At 52.3% G+C, this 17,267-nt stretch overlaps 1 protein-coding gene across 3 annotated transcripts in view; it reads left to right on the forward strand.

The window, feature by feature from the left end:
* The window catches only part of LOC144274264 (uncharacterized), a 48,590-nt gene extending 32,507 nt beyond the window's left edge, over positions 1–16,083 (forward strand). Inside the window, exons 1-5 of one of the 3 annotated variants that reach the window (XM_077832926.1) lie at positions 4,976–5,099; positions 8,263–8,350; positions 8,896–9,022; positions 10,707–10,820; positions 11,174–16,083. In XM_077832926.1, coding sequence (XP_077689052.1) covers positions 8,327–8,350; positions 8,896–9,022; positions 10,707–10,820; positions 11,174–12,795 — 1,887 coding nt within the window. In that variant the 5' untranslated portion in view covers positions 4,976–5,099; positions 8,263–8,326 and the 3' untranslated portion in view covers positions 12,796–16,083. Of the gene's footprint in view, positions 1–4,975; positions 5,100–8,262; positions 8,351–8,895; positions 9,023–10,706; positions 10,821–11,173 lie in introns of those variants that run through there. The other 2 variants (XM_077832927.1, XM_077832928.1) reach the window with 2 other exon arrangements.
* Positions 16,084–17,267: the final 1,184 nt, after the last annotated feature.

The raw sequence follows: 17,267 nt of genomic DNA on the forward strand, positions 1-17,267 counted from the left end.
TCCAGAGAAAGAGACTATCTGCTGTGCACCTGAGCAGCCCTTTATATATGGCTCTCGCTGGCTCTGATTGGCTGCTGCAACAAGCCTCCCCTTGATTGGCTCTCTCAATAAGCCTTTTCCTGGCTGGGTTCTGCACAGCCTCTCCAAGGCTGCTTTAACCCTTCTGTTAACCCACCACAGGAAGCGGTGCAGGTTGCTGCATCTAATCAATTCAAAAATTTCAGGGAATGTCTTAGGCAGCCCTATGGAGATGGTGGATGATGTGGGTGAAAATTGGAAAATTATAAGGGGAAATAGGGGACCTGTGGGTAGATGCATCTGCTTCAACCAGGCCTGCACGAGTTTATAGAGCAAAGAGCCAGCTGATGGCAGCCACTAAGGCCTGGCTCAGCAAATGGACTTTGATGATGCAAACGCCAAATTTGAGAAGTCTAGAAAATCACTGGAACAACAGTAGGATTCACAAAGCCTGAGTTGATCACCTAGTGCTCCCTGTACAATCATAGAATCATAGAATATCAGAGTTAGAAGGTACTTCAGGAGGTCATCTAGACCAACCCCCTGCTCAGAGCAGGACCAGTCCCCAACTAAATCATCCCAGCTGGGGCTTTGTCAAGCCTGACCCTAAAAACATCTAAGGAAGGAGATTCCACCACCTCCCTAGGTAACGCATTCCAGTGCTTCACCACCCTCCTAGTGAAAAAGTTTTTCCTAATATCCAACCTAAACCTCCCCCACTGCAACTTGAGACCATTACTCCTTGTTCTGTCATCTGCTACCACTCAGAACAGTCTAGATCCATCCTCTTTGGAACCCCCTTTCAGGTAGTTGAAAGCAGCTATCAAATCCCCCCTCACTCTTCTCTTCTGCAGACTAAACAATCCCAGTTCCTTCAGCCTTTCCTCATAAGTCATGTGCTCCAGACCCCTGATCATTTTTGTTGCCCTCCGCTGGAAGCTTTCCAATGTTTCCACATCCTTCTTGTAGTGTGGGGCCCAAAACTGAACACAGTACTCCAGATGAGGCCTCACCAATGTCGAATAGAGGGGAACGATCACGTCCCTTGATCTGCTGGCAATGCCCCTACTTACACAGCCCAGAATGTCGTTAGCCTTCTTGTCAACAAGGGCACACTGTTGACTCATATCCAGCTTCTTGTCCACTATAACCCCTAGGTCCTTTTCTGCAGAACTGCTGCAGAGCCATTTGGTCCCTAGTCTGTAGCGGTGCATAGGATTCTTCCGTCCTAAGTGCAGGACTCTGTACTTATCCTTGTTGAACCTCATTGTGGGTGGGTTAATTAGCTCTCCTGCTGGCTTAGAGCAGGTACACAAGAGCAGCATTTCTCAAATGTGGCCACCATGGCCACATGCGGTGACCAGGGGCTTTTCTTGGGGACACAGCCTCCTGGGTGGTAATTTGTGGGGGGAGGAGGCAAAGCCTTCTGGAGCCACAAATGCTGGAGGAGCAGGAAGCCAGTTGTGAGTTCCCCATCTTGTTGGGGGCCGTGGGGCTTGGGTTTCTGGCTTCAGCCCTGCAGTGGTGAGTGGCAGGTTCCAGCTATGGGGCTTCAGGGTCCAGCTCCGGCCCTGGGCTCAACCCCCTCTCCCCATCTCTCCTGCCCCCCACTGTCTCCTCCGGCCCTGGGTTCTGGCCATGCAGCAACAGGCTCCAGACCTCAGCTGCAGGGCTTTGGGTCCCGGGCTCACTATCACCTCCACCACTGTTGGTCCCCACTGACACCCTACTCACTTTCCATCCTGGGCTTAATTTGTCCCCCAGCTTGCTGAGTCTGAGTAAGTCTGCTGTGAAAAGTGATACTCATATGTTTGTTAACCACGTTTCGCTGCCTCCCAGCTTGCTAGCAAGTCTGCTGCTGTGAAACGCGATCGTAACAAACATGCAAACATCACTTATCACAGCAGCAGACTTACCAGCTAACAAGTCTTTTAAAAGACTGTGTTTCTATTCTCTGTAGGTTCAGTAAAGAATAGAGGCAACTCAACTATATATTATTTTTATTATTCTCTAAAAAAAAAAATCCTACAAAATAAACTACAATGATTTGGACATGTATATATGCATATTTATTTGTTTTTCATAAAGTGAATTAAGTGTTTTAGGAAAAATTATCAGAGTGGCCACCAGCGGGAGTTGGTGGCCATGCGCTGAGGCCACCAAATTCTTGTTCTGAGAACGCCTGCCCTAGAGAGCTTACAGGGGTGCAGCTGCATCAGTAGCCATAGCCTAAGAGTGCTGTCTAATCTCTTGATTTATTTTTGGCCTAGCAAAGTGAGATCCTGCACTCAACTCGGTGGCACTGGTCTGTTTCGATGGCTGCATCTGATCAATTCCAACATTTCAGGGGATTTTCTAGGTGGCCATCAGAAGAAGGCGGATGATTTTGGTGACAATTGGGAAACAATGAGGAGGAAACAGGTGACAAACCTGAGTGGGCAGAGCACCTGTCCCTAACCCAGAGCAACAGGAGCTTCCCTGCAGACATCCAGGTGCCCGACGGGGAGCTGCACTCAGTGCCCACAGGGGGGAGCCAGCTGGGAGATGGGCAGAGGGGATCCCTGGGAGAGGGGCAGACATGAGGGGGTTTAAATAGAGCTCAGGGCAGGTTCATCTGGTCCTACAGGTAACCAGCAGAACCCAGTGGCAAAGCTCTGACAGCTCCATGACCTGAGCCAGCGGAGCAGATCTGGTAACTCCAGCCCAGGGTTGGTAGCCAGTGAGCCTGGTGCGGAGACAAGAGGCCAGCTCTGACCAACTGCTCCCTGTTCCAATCTGTTACCAGAGCGAATCACACACAAAGTGTCCCCTGCTCCCTGACACCCCTGGATTCTCTGGAACAACCCAGAGTCTCCATAGAAACCCCCCTTCTCCCTCCTCCCAGGGATCTGCATGTCTCCTTTCTGTCCCCCCCATTGCTCCTGTGGCTTCTGTGCACAATGGCTACATAAGGCTGAGAGAAGCTGCCCAGGGGAGGTGGGGTCCCCAGGAGGCAGGTTGTGGGGCACGGGGGCTGCATTAGATGGGTTGATCTAAGTCAAGGAAAGTGTGAGCCCCTTACTGAATGAGGGAGGCAACCTAGTGACCGAGGATGTGGAAAAAGCTAATGTACTCAAAGCTTTTTTTGCCTCTGTCTTCACAAACAAGGTCAGCTCCCAGACTACTGCACTGGGCAACACAGCATGGGGAGGAGGTGACCAGCCCTCTGTGGAGAAAGAAGTGGTTCAGGACTATTTAGAAAAGCTGGACATGCACAAGTCCATGGGGCCGGATGCGCTGCATCCAAGAGCTAAAGGAGTTGGCGGATGTGATTGCAGAGCCATTGGCCATTATCTTTGAAAACTCATGGCGATCCGGGGAAGTCCCTGATGACTGGAAAAAGGCTAATGTAGTGCCAATCTTTAAAAAAGGGAAGAAGGAGGATCCTGGGAACTACAAGCCAGTCAGCCTCACCTCAGTCCCTGGAAAAATCATGGATCAGGTCCCTAAGGAATCAATTCTGAAGCACTTAGAGGGGAGGAAAGTGATCAGGAACAGTCAGCATGGATTCACCAAGGGCAAGTCATGCCTGACTAATCTAATTGCCTTCTATCACGAGATAACTGGCTCTGTGGATGAAGGGAAAGCAGTGGACATGTTGTTCCTTGACTTTAGCAAAGCTTTTGACATGGTCTCCCACAGTATTCTTGCCAGCAAGTTAAAGAAGTATGGGCTGGATGAATGGACTATAAGGTGGATAGAAAGCTGGCTAGATTGTCAGGCTCAACGGCTAGTGATCAATGTCTAGTTGGCAGCCGGTATCAAGTGGAGTGCCCCAAGGGTCGGTCCTGGGGCCGGTTTTGTTCAATATCTTCATAAATGATCTGGAGGATGGTGTGGATTGCACCTTCAGCAAGTTTGCAGATGACACTAAACTGGGAGGAGAGGTAGATACGCTGGAGGGTAGGGATAGGATACAGAGGGACCTAGACAAATTGGAGGATTGGGCCAAAAGAAATCTGATGAGGTTCAACAAGGACAAGTGCAGAGTCCTGCACTTAGGACAGAAGAATCCCATGCACCACTACAGACTAGGGACCGAATGGCTTGGCAGCAGTTCTGCAGAAAAGGACGTAGGGGTTACAGTGGACGAGAAGCTGGATGTTAGTCAACAGTGTGCCCTTGTAGCCAAGAAGGCCAATGGCATTTTGGGATGTATAAGTAGGGGCATTGCCAGCAGATCGAGAGACGTGATCATTCCCCTCTATTCGACATTGGTGAGGCATCATCTGGAGTACTGTGTCCAGTTTTGGGCCCCACACTACAAGCAGGATGTGGAAAAATTGGAAAGAGTCCAGCGGAGGGCAACAAAAATGATTAGGGGACTGGAACAAATGACTTATGAGGAGAGGCTGTGGGAACTGGGATTGTTTAGTCTATGGAAGAGAAGAATATGGGGGGATTTGACAGCTGCTTTCAACTACCTGAAAGGGGGTTCCAAGGAGGATGGACCTACACTGTTCTCAGTGGTAGCAGATGACAGAACAAGGAGTAATGGTCTCAAGTTGCAGTGGAGGAGGTTTAGGTTGGATATCAGGAAAAACTTTTTCACTAGGAGGGTGGTGAAACACTGAAATGCGTTACCTAGGGAGGTGGTGGAATCTCCTTCCTCAGATGTTTTTAAGGTCAGGCTTGACAAAGCCCTGGCTGGGATGATTTAGTTGGGGACTGGTCCTGCTTTGAGCAGGGGGTTGGACGAGGTGACTTCCTGAGGTCCCTTCCAACCCTGATAATCTATGATTCTATGATCGCTAGGACCCAGGAGCCGCGCAGTGGGTTGATCGCTAGGACCCAGGAGCGGCTGGGGGGCGGCTCTGCGGGGAGCGATCGCGGGGCTCAGGCCCGGCAGCAGGAAGTGACTCGCAGCCGCTGCGGGGACTCTGGCTCCTGGCGAGATCCCCGAGCCGCGGCGGCTGGTGCTGGGAGCCCGGAGAGGGGACTCTCCAGCCGGGCCCTGCCCGCTGCTCCCCGGGAGCCTCTCCCAGGGCAGAGCCCCCAGCCCGGCCCGGCCCCTGCCCCGGGGGGCCCCGCTCGGAGGGAAGGTAAGAGAGACCCGCCCCCCCCGTCACCCCCGGGCTGCAGGGGGCGGGTTTGGCCCCGGGCTGCTCCCCGCGGAGCCGGCTGCGATTCCCTGCCCCGGCCCGGGAAAGCTGCCGCCAGCCCCCGGTGTGTGCGGGGCGGGGGGAGCCAGCCCGGGCCTTGCTGGGGGCTGGGACAGCCACACCTGGGGGACGGGGGCTGAAGAGGGGCAGGGGGGTGTGTGGCTAAGGAACAATTGCCGGGGGTAACGGAGATGTGAGGCCGGGGGCAGGAAGGGGAAACAGGGGCAGGATGCGATTGGGGTCGGGGCAGTGGTTGCACTGAAGGGAGGCTGGGGTGTTGCAGGGGAATCCAGACCGGGGGGGTGGGGGGGGTGAATTATGGGGCTGAGGGGAACGAGGCTGGAGTAGAGCGAAGATGTGAGGGGGGGTGGGCTCTGGGAGGGAAAGGGGGGGATGTGGGGAGAGGAGGGAGACTGTGAGAGCAAGAGGAGACTGGCTGGGGAGGGGAGAGCCCAGGGGCAGGGAGAAGGTGGAGGGGTGGGGAGAGATACAGGGTAGCTCCCCCACCCCATGGGGTAAGGAAGGGTGAGGGGGCTGCCCTGCCCAGCGGCCAGTGGGGATTTGTTTCCCTAGAAATAGTCAAACCAGCACTGAATTGGGCAGGACAGTCCTGAAGTGCAGAGTTCAAGTCTCGATCCAGGGCTGAATGACTCCCAGACACCATTTGTCCCGGATTCCCTGGGCCAGGGCTCCGTCCCTGCCTAAGGCTCAGGACCAGCGCCAGCCTGTTCCCTGTGGGGGGGATTGAGGTGTTATGAGGCCCCGCCCCTTACTCCTCCTCTTTCCCTGAGGCCCCGCCTCCTGGCCAGGCCAGAAGCCAGAGTCAGGCTATAATAAGACCCACCTGGGGACCCCAGGCTGCTTTGAGGAGCCCCAGAGCCTCCACCTACCCTGAGCAGTGGATCCTGGGGTGGGATACACTCTGGGGGATGTTCTCTTGCACCCCAGCCCCCTCTACAGGGCAGGTGGAGGGTCACGGATCCCCATAGTGGCCCCGGGCTCCCTGAGCGTCTCTTATCATTCCATGGCCTGGCTCTAGCTTCTGGCTTGGCCAGGAGGTAGGGTCTCGGGGGAAGAGGAGAAGCAGGGGGTCCGGCCTCCAGGGAGAGGAGGGGTGAGGTTACAGAGGGGATTGAGGCTCCTGCATGTGTCCTCCTTTTGCCTTTGAAAAGGTGGTTGCCCTAGGGATAGGGGGTGGGCAGGAGACTTCCCCCACAGGGCCAAGAATTTACAAGGCAAATGTCCACCCAGAACCCCTCCCCCTCACACACACCCTGCTCCCAATTTCATGTTTGTGTTTAAAGACAATCTCCTTATTTGGTGGGGTCTGGATCCTGGGTTGACAGGACTGAACAGGGGCTGGTCTGATTTCAGAGCAGGATTTGGTGTCCAACCAGAGTCACTGTGAGCCGCAAGGAGTGGAATTGGGATTTGGTTTCATTCGGTGGCAGGCAGTGTGTTCGGTTCTGGATCAAGACACCCTGAAATGTTTCTGTGCCCCAGAAGTGGAGGTGGGAGTGAGCCTTGTTGCTTGCTTCAGTGGGGAACTGAATTTGGGGCATGGGGCCTGCCTCAGGTGGGACATTGGGAGGGAAGAACTGCCCCAAGGGGTGGGGATGGGTGAGAGGAGGCCTGTCTAAGGGGAAGAAGAATTGAGTAGCCTTTTTCCTTGGGCTTGAAGAGTTAATTTAATTTCTGGGACCAGGGAGCCCCCCACTTCTTCTCTCCCACCTCCCTCCCTGCTCCTGTGGGCTGCCCCCTTCTCTTCTTCTTCTACTGGGACAGGCCATTCCGGTAGCAATCACATGTCTGGGTGTTGTTTTGTTGTCTTGTTTTTGTAACAAGTGAGATCAGAGTAGGTTTTATTTTATTTTGCCAGATATTGAGCTGAAATATTGCTGAAACTTTATTCTAACTGGTAGCCGTTTCACCCTGAGGTCGATTCAGATTCACTGAGTAATAGGAAAAATGCTGGTTTAAGTCTGGTTCCAGTTCCATTAATAAATGCCGGTTCAAAGTGGTTCTCTGGTTCTGTTCTGGTGTGAGTCCTGGTGGGCAAATGAAATCTGCAGCTGCTGAGTTGTGCCTGGGGCCTGCAGGGGCAGCTCAGCAAGGCCCAGTCATGGGGGGCGCCTCTGGTTACTGTTAAGGCAGAGGAAGCTGGTGTCTGTCTCTCTCTGCTCATGATATTAGCGCCCGGGAGTTAGCTGAGCGTCCTGGGTCAGAATCTGCTGCCTCCTCCCTTGTGATCCTGGAGCCCAGACTGAGCAGCTGCTGCTCCCCCAGGGGGTCTGTGCTGGGGATAGACCTCATTAAAGCCCTCTCTGTGCCCAGCCAAGATGGGGACTTCCCCTGGTGGCTGCAACTAGCCCCCTAGGGCAACCCTGGGCTTTTCCCACACCAACTCCTGAGCTGGAGCCTGCAGGGGATGGGGAGAGACCCTGGGGGGAAAGTGCTGGGGCCGGGTAGGAAAGTGACTCCGCACAAAGGGCCCCTTTCAGGGACTTGCAGGTGAGTTTGTAGGGGAGGGGGAGGGGCTCCCCATGAGTCTGCGGGTCCCCGAGCTGCTGTTCTCAGTGACACAGCCAGGCTCACCCTGGAGAGCAAACGCCCATGGGAACGGGAGTCACCAGTTCTCCCAGGCAGAGGGGAGAGGGAAGGAGACAGGAAGGGGAATGGTGAGACTGAAAGGGGCAGCAGGAGCAAGAAGTTGGGAGGGAGGTTCCCAGCCCTGCCCAGATCCATTCCCTGCATCACCCCTGGGCAGAGTGACTCTCCTGGGAACAAGGGGAGGAGCTGACAGAGGAAAAGCCAGTTCCTGCCCTGGCTGAGTCATCCTGCTGCTGGTGAGACATGCTGCTGTGGAGGCCAATGGCAGGGGGAATCCCCCAAAGTGGCTCCTTTGATTCTGCTCTTTTCTAGCGTCTAAAAGAGTCTTAGGGGGTTCGTGCTGGTGAGAGGGGCCGGGTCGGTGTTGTAATAAAGGGACTGAGGGTTTTCCCAGCGTGGCAGAGTCCAGAGCATCTGTTTCCAGGGAAAGGGGGTGTGACATGGACTCCAGCCCCTTCTGAAACCTCCCCCATCGCCCCTCTCGCCCTGACAGGCTGAGGAATCACGTCCACGTTTTGCTCCAGATCATCCCATCTTCCAGGAGACAGGGAAGGGAAATGGCTGTGATGGAACGAGCTCAGGTAGGGCATTTTCAGAGAGTTGCAGGAGGGGGTGTTGTAGATGGGGAGGGGCAGGAAAGACACAGAATGAAGGAGGGAGGGGACAGGGTGTGTAAACCCCCTGTGACACATTGAACTTGGGCCTGATTTTCTAAAAAAGGGCCATTGGTGGTGGGGGGGGGATTGCCCCATTTCTGAAACAGGAAACACCCCCCTGGGGAAGGCTGAGAAAACTGAGCAGACTCCCAGTGCTGGAGCCTGGACCCACTACGCAGAAGCTGCGGTGAAATACGAAGGGAAGCTCTCAGGATTCCTGTCCCTGGCTCAGAGCTCTGCTTCCCGTAACAGCCTATGGCTGGCAGGTGTGTGGGAAATGAGAAGGTGCTGCCCTTCTCCGTCTGCTGTGGGGAACAAGGAGCTCTCACCTTCTACCCACCCCCTGAAGCCACCTGGCTGCTCTGAGCAGGATGGGGGTGGGATTTTGCTTTTCTGGGCCTCCTCCCCTGTGAATAGTGGGATTGTGGCTGGGGCAGCAGGTGCTGAGTGGGGGATACTTGTTGTTTCAGATGCCAGTGACCTTCGAAGAGGTGGCTGTGTATTTCACCCAGGGGCAGGGGGCGCTGCTGGACCCCACTCAGAGAGCCCTCTACAGGGATGTCATGCAGGAGAACTATGAGATGGTGACCTCGCTGGGTAAGCAATTCCCATCCCCTCTGTTATTAGAAGCCTTGGGGTCTGCATGTCTGACTCTGGTCAGGTTCTTCCCTGGCCAGTTGGATTGGTGGGAGAGAGTTGCATGGTCCACAGCTCCAGTGTGAGACACCCTTTTATCTCCACATCTCCTTCCAGGGAACAAGGGAGTCAGAAACCTAATGGACAGGCTAATTCGTCCCCATCTCTCCAGCTTTCAAGGGGCCAGAAGCAGGGTATTGCCATGTGTAAAGAGGCTGGTTCTGGCGGGACACAACTGAGAGTGCCAATTCAGGACAAATTGCTTAAAGCAGGGCAGTTACGGCCCAAAGCTGGGATTTCTGTGCACACCAAGGCAAACCAAACCAGCCAAAGAGAGAAGACTTTGGTTTTACCTCACTGGCTAACCACAAGTCACACAAGCAATTCCCTTAGACACTCCAGTTTCCTAGTGTCTCTACCAGTGCCACTCATTATGGGAACAAATGGTTATGAAAACCAATACCCCAGTAAAAGAAAAAAGGTTCTCTCGATCCCAAAGGACCAAGCCCCAGACTCAGGTCAATATACAAATCAGATCTTACCCACAAATCACGCTGTTGCCAATCCTTAGAATCTAAAATCTAAAGGTTTATTCATAAAAGGAAAAAGATATAGATGAGAGCTAGAATTGGTTAAATGGAATCAATGACATACAGTAATGGCAAAGTTCTTGGTTCAGGCTTGCAGCAGTGATGGAATAAACTGCAGGTTCAAATCAAGTTTCTGGAGGACATCCACAGCTGGGATGGGTCATTCAGTCCTCCGTTCAAAGCTTCAGTGTAGCAAAGTCCCTCCAGAGATCAGAAGCAGGATTGAAGACAAGATGGAGGAGCTGCAGCTGCTTTTTATATTCTCTTGCCATGTGGTCTGTCTTTCTTTGTTTCAAAGACAAGCTGTCCATCACCTGGCCTGGAAAAACCTCAGAGTTCTGTCCATAGGCAGGTCCCTGCATGCCTTGCTGAGTCGCAAGGCGTGTCTGCCTTCTCTCAGTGGGTCAATTGTATAGCGGATGGTCCTTAATGGGCCATCAAGCAGGCTAGGCAGAGCTGGCACCAACTTGTCTGGGGTGTCACCCAGAAGCATAGCATAAGTTTGGAATACAGACAGTATAGAGACGATACTTATATCTTTAAATACAAAAATGATACATGCAAACAGATAGCATAATCCTAACCAGCAACCCATAACCTCATCTTAGATACCTTATTTGACCCCCTTTATACAAGATTTGGTGCCACTTTGGGACCTTGGTTGCAACAATGTTCTATACGGTCCCAGTTCACGTCAATAACGTCACACCCTGTCTATATTATTTCTCCTTCATACAAAACTGTTCACTGGCCCTCTTGGGACTAGTTCCATAGATGGGGAGGGCTCTAGGTTCTGCAGGCTTGGAAATAGGCAGGAGTTTAACACCCGAACTGTGTGTGTGTCATCAAGTCCCCCAGAGCACACCTATCCTGAGACCTCCAAGTGGGGGTGTAACAACACCTCCTTCCCAGCTCCCAGATGTCGTCTGCTCCCAAGAGGTCTGAGTTACCACAGTCCCATGTAGGGTCAGGTTAAACTCAGGGAATGTTCCTTGTCACAAATAATCTACCAAGACTCTATGAGCCCTGAGCTTTCCTGATTTCACTCCGAGCAGGATTCCCCATTCCCAAACCTGATGTGATCGACCGTCTGGAACGAGGGGAAGAGCCATGGGTCCCTGATCTCCAGGCCGGTGAGGAAGGGGAGAGCCTGAGAGGCACCTGCACAGGTGAGGAGTCAGGGAAACTGAGACAGAACCATCTTGTGAGTGAAGGAAAAAGCTGGGACTCCCAAAATGTGCCATGAGTGAGAGCTCTCAGTTCTGCCCCATCTCACCCAGGTCAGGGCTGCAGACAGCAGGTGTCGTATCATCAAGCAAAATAGCAGCCACGGCTTCCCACCCATCCTGTTAACTGTCGGGAATTTCCCCCCTGACTTTACTTCCCTGGGAGTGTTTGGGTGGGATGTGGAGGCAGAATCCAATGTCTCCAGCTCCCCAACAGTCACTGTGTTGTTCGTTACCCCGTGCTATTCCCCTTTCTCCCTGTCGTAGGCAGTGATTCTGAATTCTCTCTCTCCCAGCAGGTGATAGGACAGTGAGTGGGAACAAGGAAGAGAATCAGCAGCAGGAAGGTCCTCGGAAAGTGGAACCGCAGGAGATAGTTTTGAGAAGAGCTGAAGGGAATTTTTCCCAGTGCTTGGAACAGGGAGAAGCCTGGGGAGATCAACACAGATCAGTGATGCAGCTGAGAAACTATCCCAGGAAGAAACTAAATAAATCCATTGAACGTGGCGGAGGATGCAAGGATCTCAAGGAAACCACAGTCCAGCAGACAAGTCACAATGAAGAGAAATCCTACAAATGCCTTGACTGTGGGAAAAGATTCCATTTCAGTGAAAACTTTCTTAAACATGGGAGAACTCACACAGGAGAGAAGCCCTATAAATGCCTGGAATGTGGGAAAAGCTTCAGCGAGAAGTCAAACTTTATCATACACCAGAGATTGCACACAGGAGAGAGACCCTATAAATACCTGGAGTTCGGGAGAAGTTTTAGTCCGAGGTCACTCCTTCTTCCACATCAGAGACTGCATACAGGAGAGAGACCCTATAGGTGCCTTGAGTGTGGGAAAAGTTTCAGTTTGAAATCAACCCTTAATAGACATCACAAAACACACACGGGAGAGAAACCACATAAATGCTTGGACTGTGGGAAAACTTTCAGTCAGCGCTCAAACCTTATTAAACATAGGGGAATCCACACAGCAGAAAGACCGTATAAATGCTTGGATTGTGGGAAAACTTTCGGTCAAAGCTCGTACCTTATTAAACATAGGAGAATCCACACAGGTGAGAGACCGTATAAATGCCTTGAGTGTGGGAAAAATTTCATTCGTCACTCACACCTCACTAAACATAGGAGAATCCACACAGGTGACAAACCCTATGAATGCATCCACTGTGGGAAAAGTTTCATTGAGAGAACAAAACTTACAAGACATCAGGCAATCCACACAGGAGAGAGACCCCATAAATGCTTGGACTGTGGGAAAACTTTCAGTCAGAAGTCACAACTTATTATACACCAGAGACTGCACACAGGAGAGAGACCTTATAAATGCCTTGAGTGTGGGAAAAGTTTTAGTCAGAGCTCAAATCTTATTACACATCAGCGAACTCACACAGGAGAGAGACCTAATCTATGCCTTGAGTGTGGGAAAAGTTTTAAGCACAGTTCATCACTAATTAATCACAGGAGAATCCACACAGGAGAGAGACCCTATAAATGCATTGAGTGTGGGAAAGGTTTTATAGAAAGTTCATCCCTTACTAAGCATGGGAGAATCCACACAGGAGAAAGACCCCATAAATGCCTCGAGTGTGGGAAAGGTTTTATAGAAAGTTCATCCCTTACTAAACATGGGAGAATCCACACAGGAGAAAGACCTTATAAATGCCTTGAGTGTGGGAAAAGTTTCAGTTTGAAATCAACCCTTAATTCACATCAGAAAACCCACACAGAAGAGAAACCCCATAAATGCCTGGACTGTGGGAAAACTTTTGCTAGGCACTCATCCCTTATTAAACATGGAAGAATCCACATGGGAGAGAGACCTTATAAATGCTTTTACTGTGAGGAAAGCTTCAGTAAGAGCTCAGAGCTTACCAAACATCAGAGAATCCACAAGGGTGAGAGACCCTAGAAACAGCTTGACCGCAGGAAAAGATTCAATTTGACTTCACATGTCGGTGACCCACAGAATAGAATGTGGGGGAAGCTGCATTTGGTGGTCCTGGAGTATCAGGCACCTGCAAATCTGCACAGTGAAGAATCCTCTGAGATATTCTCAGTGTGGAAAATGCTCCAAGTGGAGCTAACACCATGTTGGACATCAGAGACCCCTCCACACAGCAGGGAAATTCTCTGAGTGCCCTGATTAGGGCCGGCCATGGTGAGAAACCCATTTCCTCGTTCCCTCACACATCGGGGGCATTTGGCTCCCAGGGATCCGTCTGTTCATTGCTGGGGCGAGGATCCAGCAGCCGAGCAGCAGCTGGTCAGTAACAGACTCCCCAGGCAGAGGAGGAGAAGCCCCGATCAGCCCGTCCTCCCTGCTACAGCCCTGGCTGCCGAGCTGATGGGCCACAGGTGGGGGATGGGAGAGAGAGAAACTCCTCCAGACGCTCCCTCTGCCTGGCTGAAGTTCCCCCCTCTCCCTTCCCCTCCCAGACGGGGTTCCCCTGCCATGAGGATGAGGAGAGGGACACTCTGGCCAGGCCCCACCTTCACTCAACATACTGTCCCCATCCCCCATCTTCCACCAGCCCCTGGGCTGGGCTCCCCCACTTACCTGGGGCTGTTCCCTGCAGGGGGAGTGTCCCTGGGGCTGGTTACTCCTCCCCTCCCTGAATCCCCCAGGGTGCTGGGCTCTGGGGGCTCAAATATTGAGGGACTAGGCTGATGGATTCTGGGGAGGAAACTGGGGATTGAACGGTTGGGGCTGGTGTAGCTAGGAAGCAGGGGGAGCTGGGTGCTGGGGCTATCGAGTGTTTGGGGATCATGGGATAAGAGGCGAGGGAGAGCACAGAGGTAGCAAGGTGCTTCCTCTCCTCACTCACCCCCTCTGCCCCTTCTCCCTGCCCCCACTGCATTCAGACAGCACCACTGGGAGGGGCTGATCCCCACAGGGCCTTTTGTGGGAGGCCTGGAGATCCCACCTCTGACTCTGCAGCATCAGCCTCTGAGCATCTGTCTATGGTAGGAATCGTGGTCAGGATTAGCCAGTGCATTTTTGTGACCCTGCACTGGGTTTCGTAGTGTAAACTCACCCTGAGCATTTTATGTGTAAGACTAATGTTTTGTCATGGATATTTTTAATAAAAGTCACGGACAGGTGACCTGTCCGTGACTTTTACTAATAATATCCATGACAATATGGGGAGGGAGAAGGCTCCATCACTCATGCTGCTGGGGCTCTGGGGTCTTATGGTGGCTGGGCAGCTGCGGGGGCTCTGTCTGGGAGTTCCCCCCATCATTCTTGGCTCGGAGCTCCTGGGCCTCCCGCCACCTGTGGCAGCTGGGAGCTGTGGGGAGCCCCAGCCGCCCATGGTGACTCAGGGCCATGGGAGCTACCCACGGCGGCCGGGAGCAGCTCTTGGCTGCCACAGGTGGCAGGGGGACCCCGAAGCTCCGAGCCACCATGGGCTGAAGTCACAGAGGTCTCTGGAAGTCGCAGATTCCATGATTTCCACAAATCCATAACAAAATCATATCTTTACTTATGTGTTCTGACCCCCTCCCATTCGCAGAGTGATCATTAGTCCCTGAGTTCCCCCTTTGGGGCTGGATTTTCTCATTCCCAGATAGTCAGTCTCACATTACTCCAGGCCCTGCTGAAAAGCATTAAAGTGTTTGTACATTTTCTCCCTTATGCACCAGAATTAACTAGATGCTAAAAAAGTAGGGAGCAGAGACAGTAAAATGTGGTGTTTTAGCTTCTGTGCTATTTTAGGGCAATGGGGTGAATCTGAGGGATTCCCTCTTTCCCCCAGCACCGTCACTCTCCACACTCAACACAGCAGCTTCTGTCCCAGCAATGGAGAGTTTTATCCTGTCCCCGTTCTACCCCTGCACCTCCCAAGGTGTCACTTTCCGCTGTGTACCTGGCTCTCCATGCTTAGGAATCACAGTTTTGATGTCTATGATCTTAAGTCAGACTCTGGAGGGCTTGAGAAGGAAGTGTCACAGACCTGGGAGCGGGCGGGGAAATCCCAATGAACCTCAAAGCACAGTTTGACTTGTAGCCCTGTTTCCATCTATTGGTAAAATTGCTTTCAGTTTTTGTTTAGGCTAGTCCAGATCATTTGTAGATGGGAAGGTTTTTTGTCTTTCTTGCTCATACTTTAATTATATTGATGCTCAAACTTTTGCAACTAATACAACCAAATAATGAGGCGAGAAATGAAGCCTTTTTAGCCACTTCAGAAGAAAATAGGTACCTTTTTCCCCCCTGATTTTGAGTCTTAAAGGATTCACTGAGATTTCACTTTATGAATGTGAAAGTGTTTTATAGATTGTGGGTTTTTCTCTCTTCGTGAAGGCCGTTAGGTCACATACTTTGATATTGGTTTAGTTTGACAGGATGTTGCTCAGATTTGTTGAGGACTTCATGAGACAAATGGTCATTTGCCAAAATCGTCCTTTTTTAGATTTTATTCTAATCTTTATATAACCCTTTGTCATGAGATTTTTGTGTGTGGTTTGAACAACGACAGTGATCAGTGTCTCTCAGCACAAGCACTGATGGTGCGAGCTAGAGTCACAGTGCGAGAGGCTGAGACTGAAACGGGGAATGAAGTTACTGCCTGATCCCTGCAGAGCTGTGAGATACCGTTGGGAGGGGGAGAAGTTGGGGGAACAGAGCTGGGAAACTGCTGGGTTTGCTCCTCAGAGCCAGACGGCTGAAGCTCAGAACTGTGAACTCGCTGCACCAGTGCCAGAGAAAAACTAGAATTGGACTGTGAGTGTCGCGTGAAGCTGCCCCTGAGCTCTAAAGGGCCATGGACAACATCCCAAAAAGAATGATGGGGGAGGGGGCAGCATCTCCCTACTGCTGAGATGCCAAGATTGGGTACATGCAAGAAGGGAGCCAGGGATGTCAACAGACCTGGCCAGCCTTGGAGCCAGGCCGACCCCCAGCATTGAGGCCAGAGGGAAATGGGGAACCTGACAGCCCACCTGGTCACCGTGACACTGCATCCCGTATTCTTCACAGAGATACTATTACAGGGGTGGGCAAACTTTTTGGCCTGTGGGCCACATAGGGGTTGCAAAACTGTATAGAGGGCTGGGTAGGGAAGTCTGTGCCTCCTCAAACAGCCTGGCCCCTGCCCCCTATCTGACCCCGCCCACTTCCCAACCCTTGACTGCCCCCCTCAGAACCCTCCACCCATCCAACCCCCCCTGCACCTTGTCCCCTGACTGCCCCTCCCAGGACCCCTGCCCCCCCGGAACCCCACCCCTCTATCCAACCTCCCCACTCCCTATCCACACCCCCACCCCCTGACAGGCCCCCTGCAACTCCCATGCCTGTCCACCCCCCCTTTCCCCGTCCCCTTACAACCCCCCCCCCCCGAACCTCCGCCCCATCCAACCGCCTCCTGCTACCTATCTCCTGACGGACCCCCAGGACCCCCTGCCCTTTATCCAACCCCCCAGCCCCCTTACCACGTGCCACTCAGAGCAGCATGTCTGGCAGCCGCACCGCTCGGCTGGAGCCAGACACGCGGCTCTGCAGGAGCGTGCAGCCCCGCCACCCAGAGCGCTGCCTGCATGGCGACATGGCTGCGGGTGAGGGGGGACAGCAGAGATGGGGCTGGGGGCCCAAGAGCCGGGCAGGACTGTCCCGCGGGCCGGATGTGGCCCACAGGCCGTAGTTTGCCCACCTCTGTACTATTATGATATGGTTATGGCACAAGTAGGATGTATTTTATACAAGATAGGACATGTGAGATATCATTGAAAAGGTTATGATTTACTGAATATGATTATCCTATTTGTATGCATCTATCATTTTTATATCTAAAGTTAGGAATATTGACTGTGTATCTGTATTACAAATGTGTTTACACCTGGGGAACGCCCACTAAGCAAAAGATTGGCAGTCTAAATGGATGGCTGGGAAGGGCCATTGGAGAGAACAATAGATCTTCAACGAAGCTAATCTCCCACCAGGGAGCCTTCCTGAGGAAGCTACAAACCACCTCCAAGTCATGGCTGCTGGGATGCTACAGGGTCATGTGACCAGATCACCTGGTACTGGACTCCATCTTGGAGAACCAGTGTTTTTCCACTGAAAGGCCTGGGACCAAGCTTGGCGACAAAGGGTTCTCACCATATGCAAAAGCTATTTAAGGCAGGGGAGTGACATCATCATGGTTCTTCCCTTATTCTCTGCCCAAAGGAGACTCTGGGAAACACCTGAGGAACAAGCACTGAACTGGGGGGAAGTGCTGAACCCAGGCTAGAGGGGTTTCTAGCCTGTGAAAGGAATACCTGGGAATTTTAAGCTGCAAACAAGGGCAGCTGGCCCTCTTTAAGAATACCTAAAACTGGCTTAAATCATCATTTAGGGTGAGAAGTTGCTATTCATATCCAATTTCTTTAGTATATTAA

The sequence above is a fragment of the Eretmochelys imbricata genome, chromosome 14, assembly GCF_965152235.1.
Source record: "Eretmochelys imbricata isolate rEreImb1 chromosome 14, rEreImb1.hap1, whole genome shotgun sequence".
NCBI classification, from domain to species: Eukaryota; Metazoa; Chordata; order Testudines; family Cheloniidae; genus Eretmochelys; species Eretmochelys imbricata.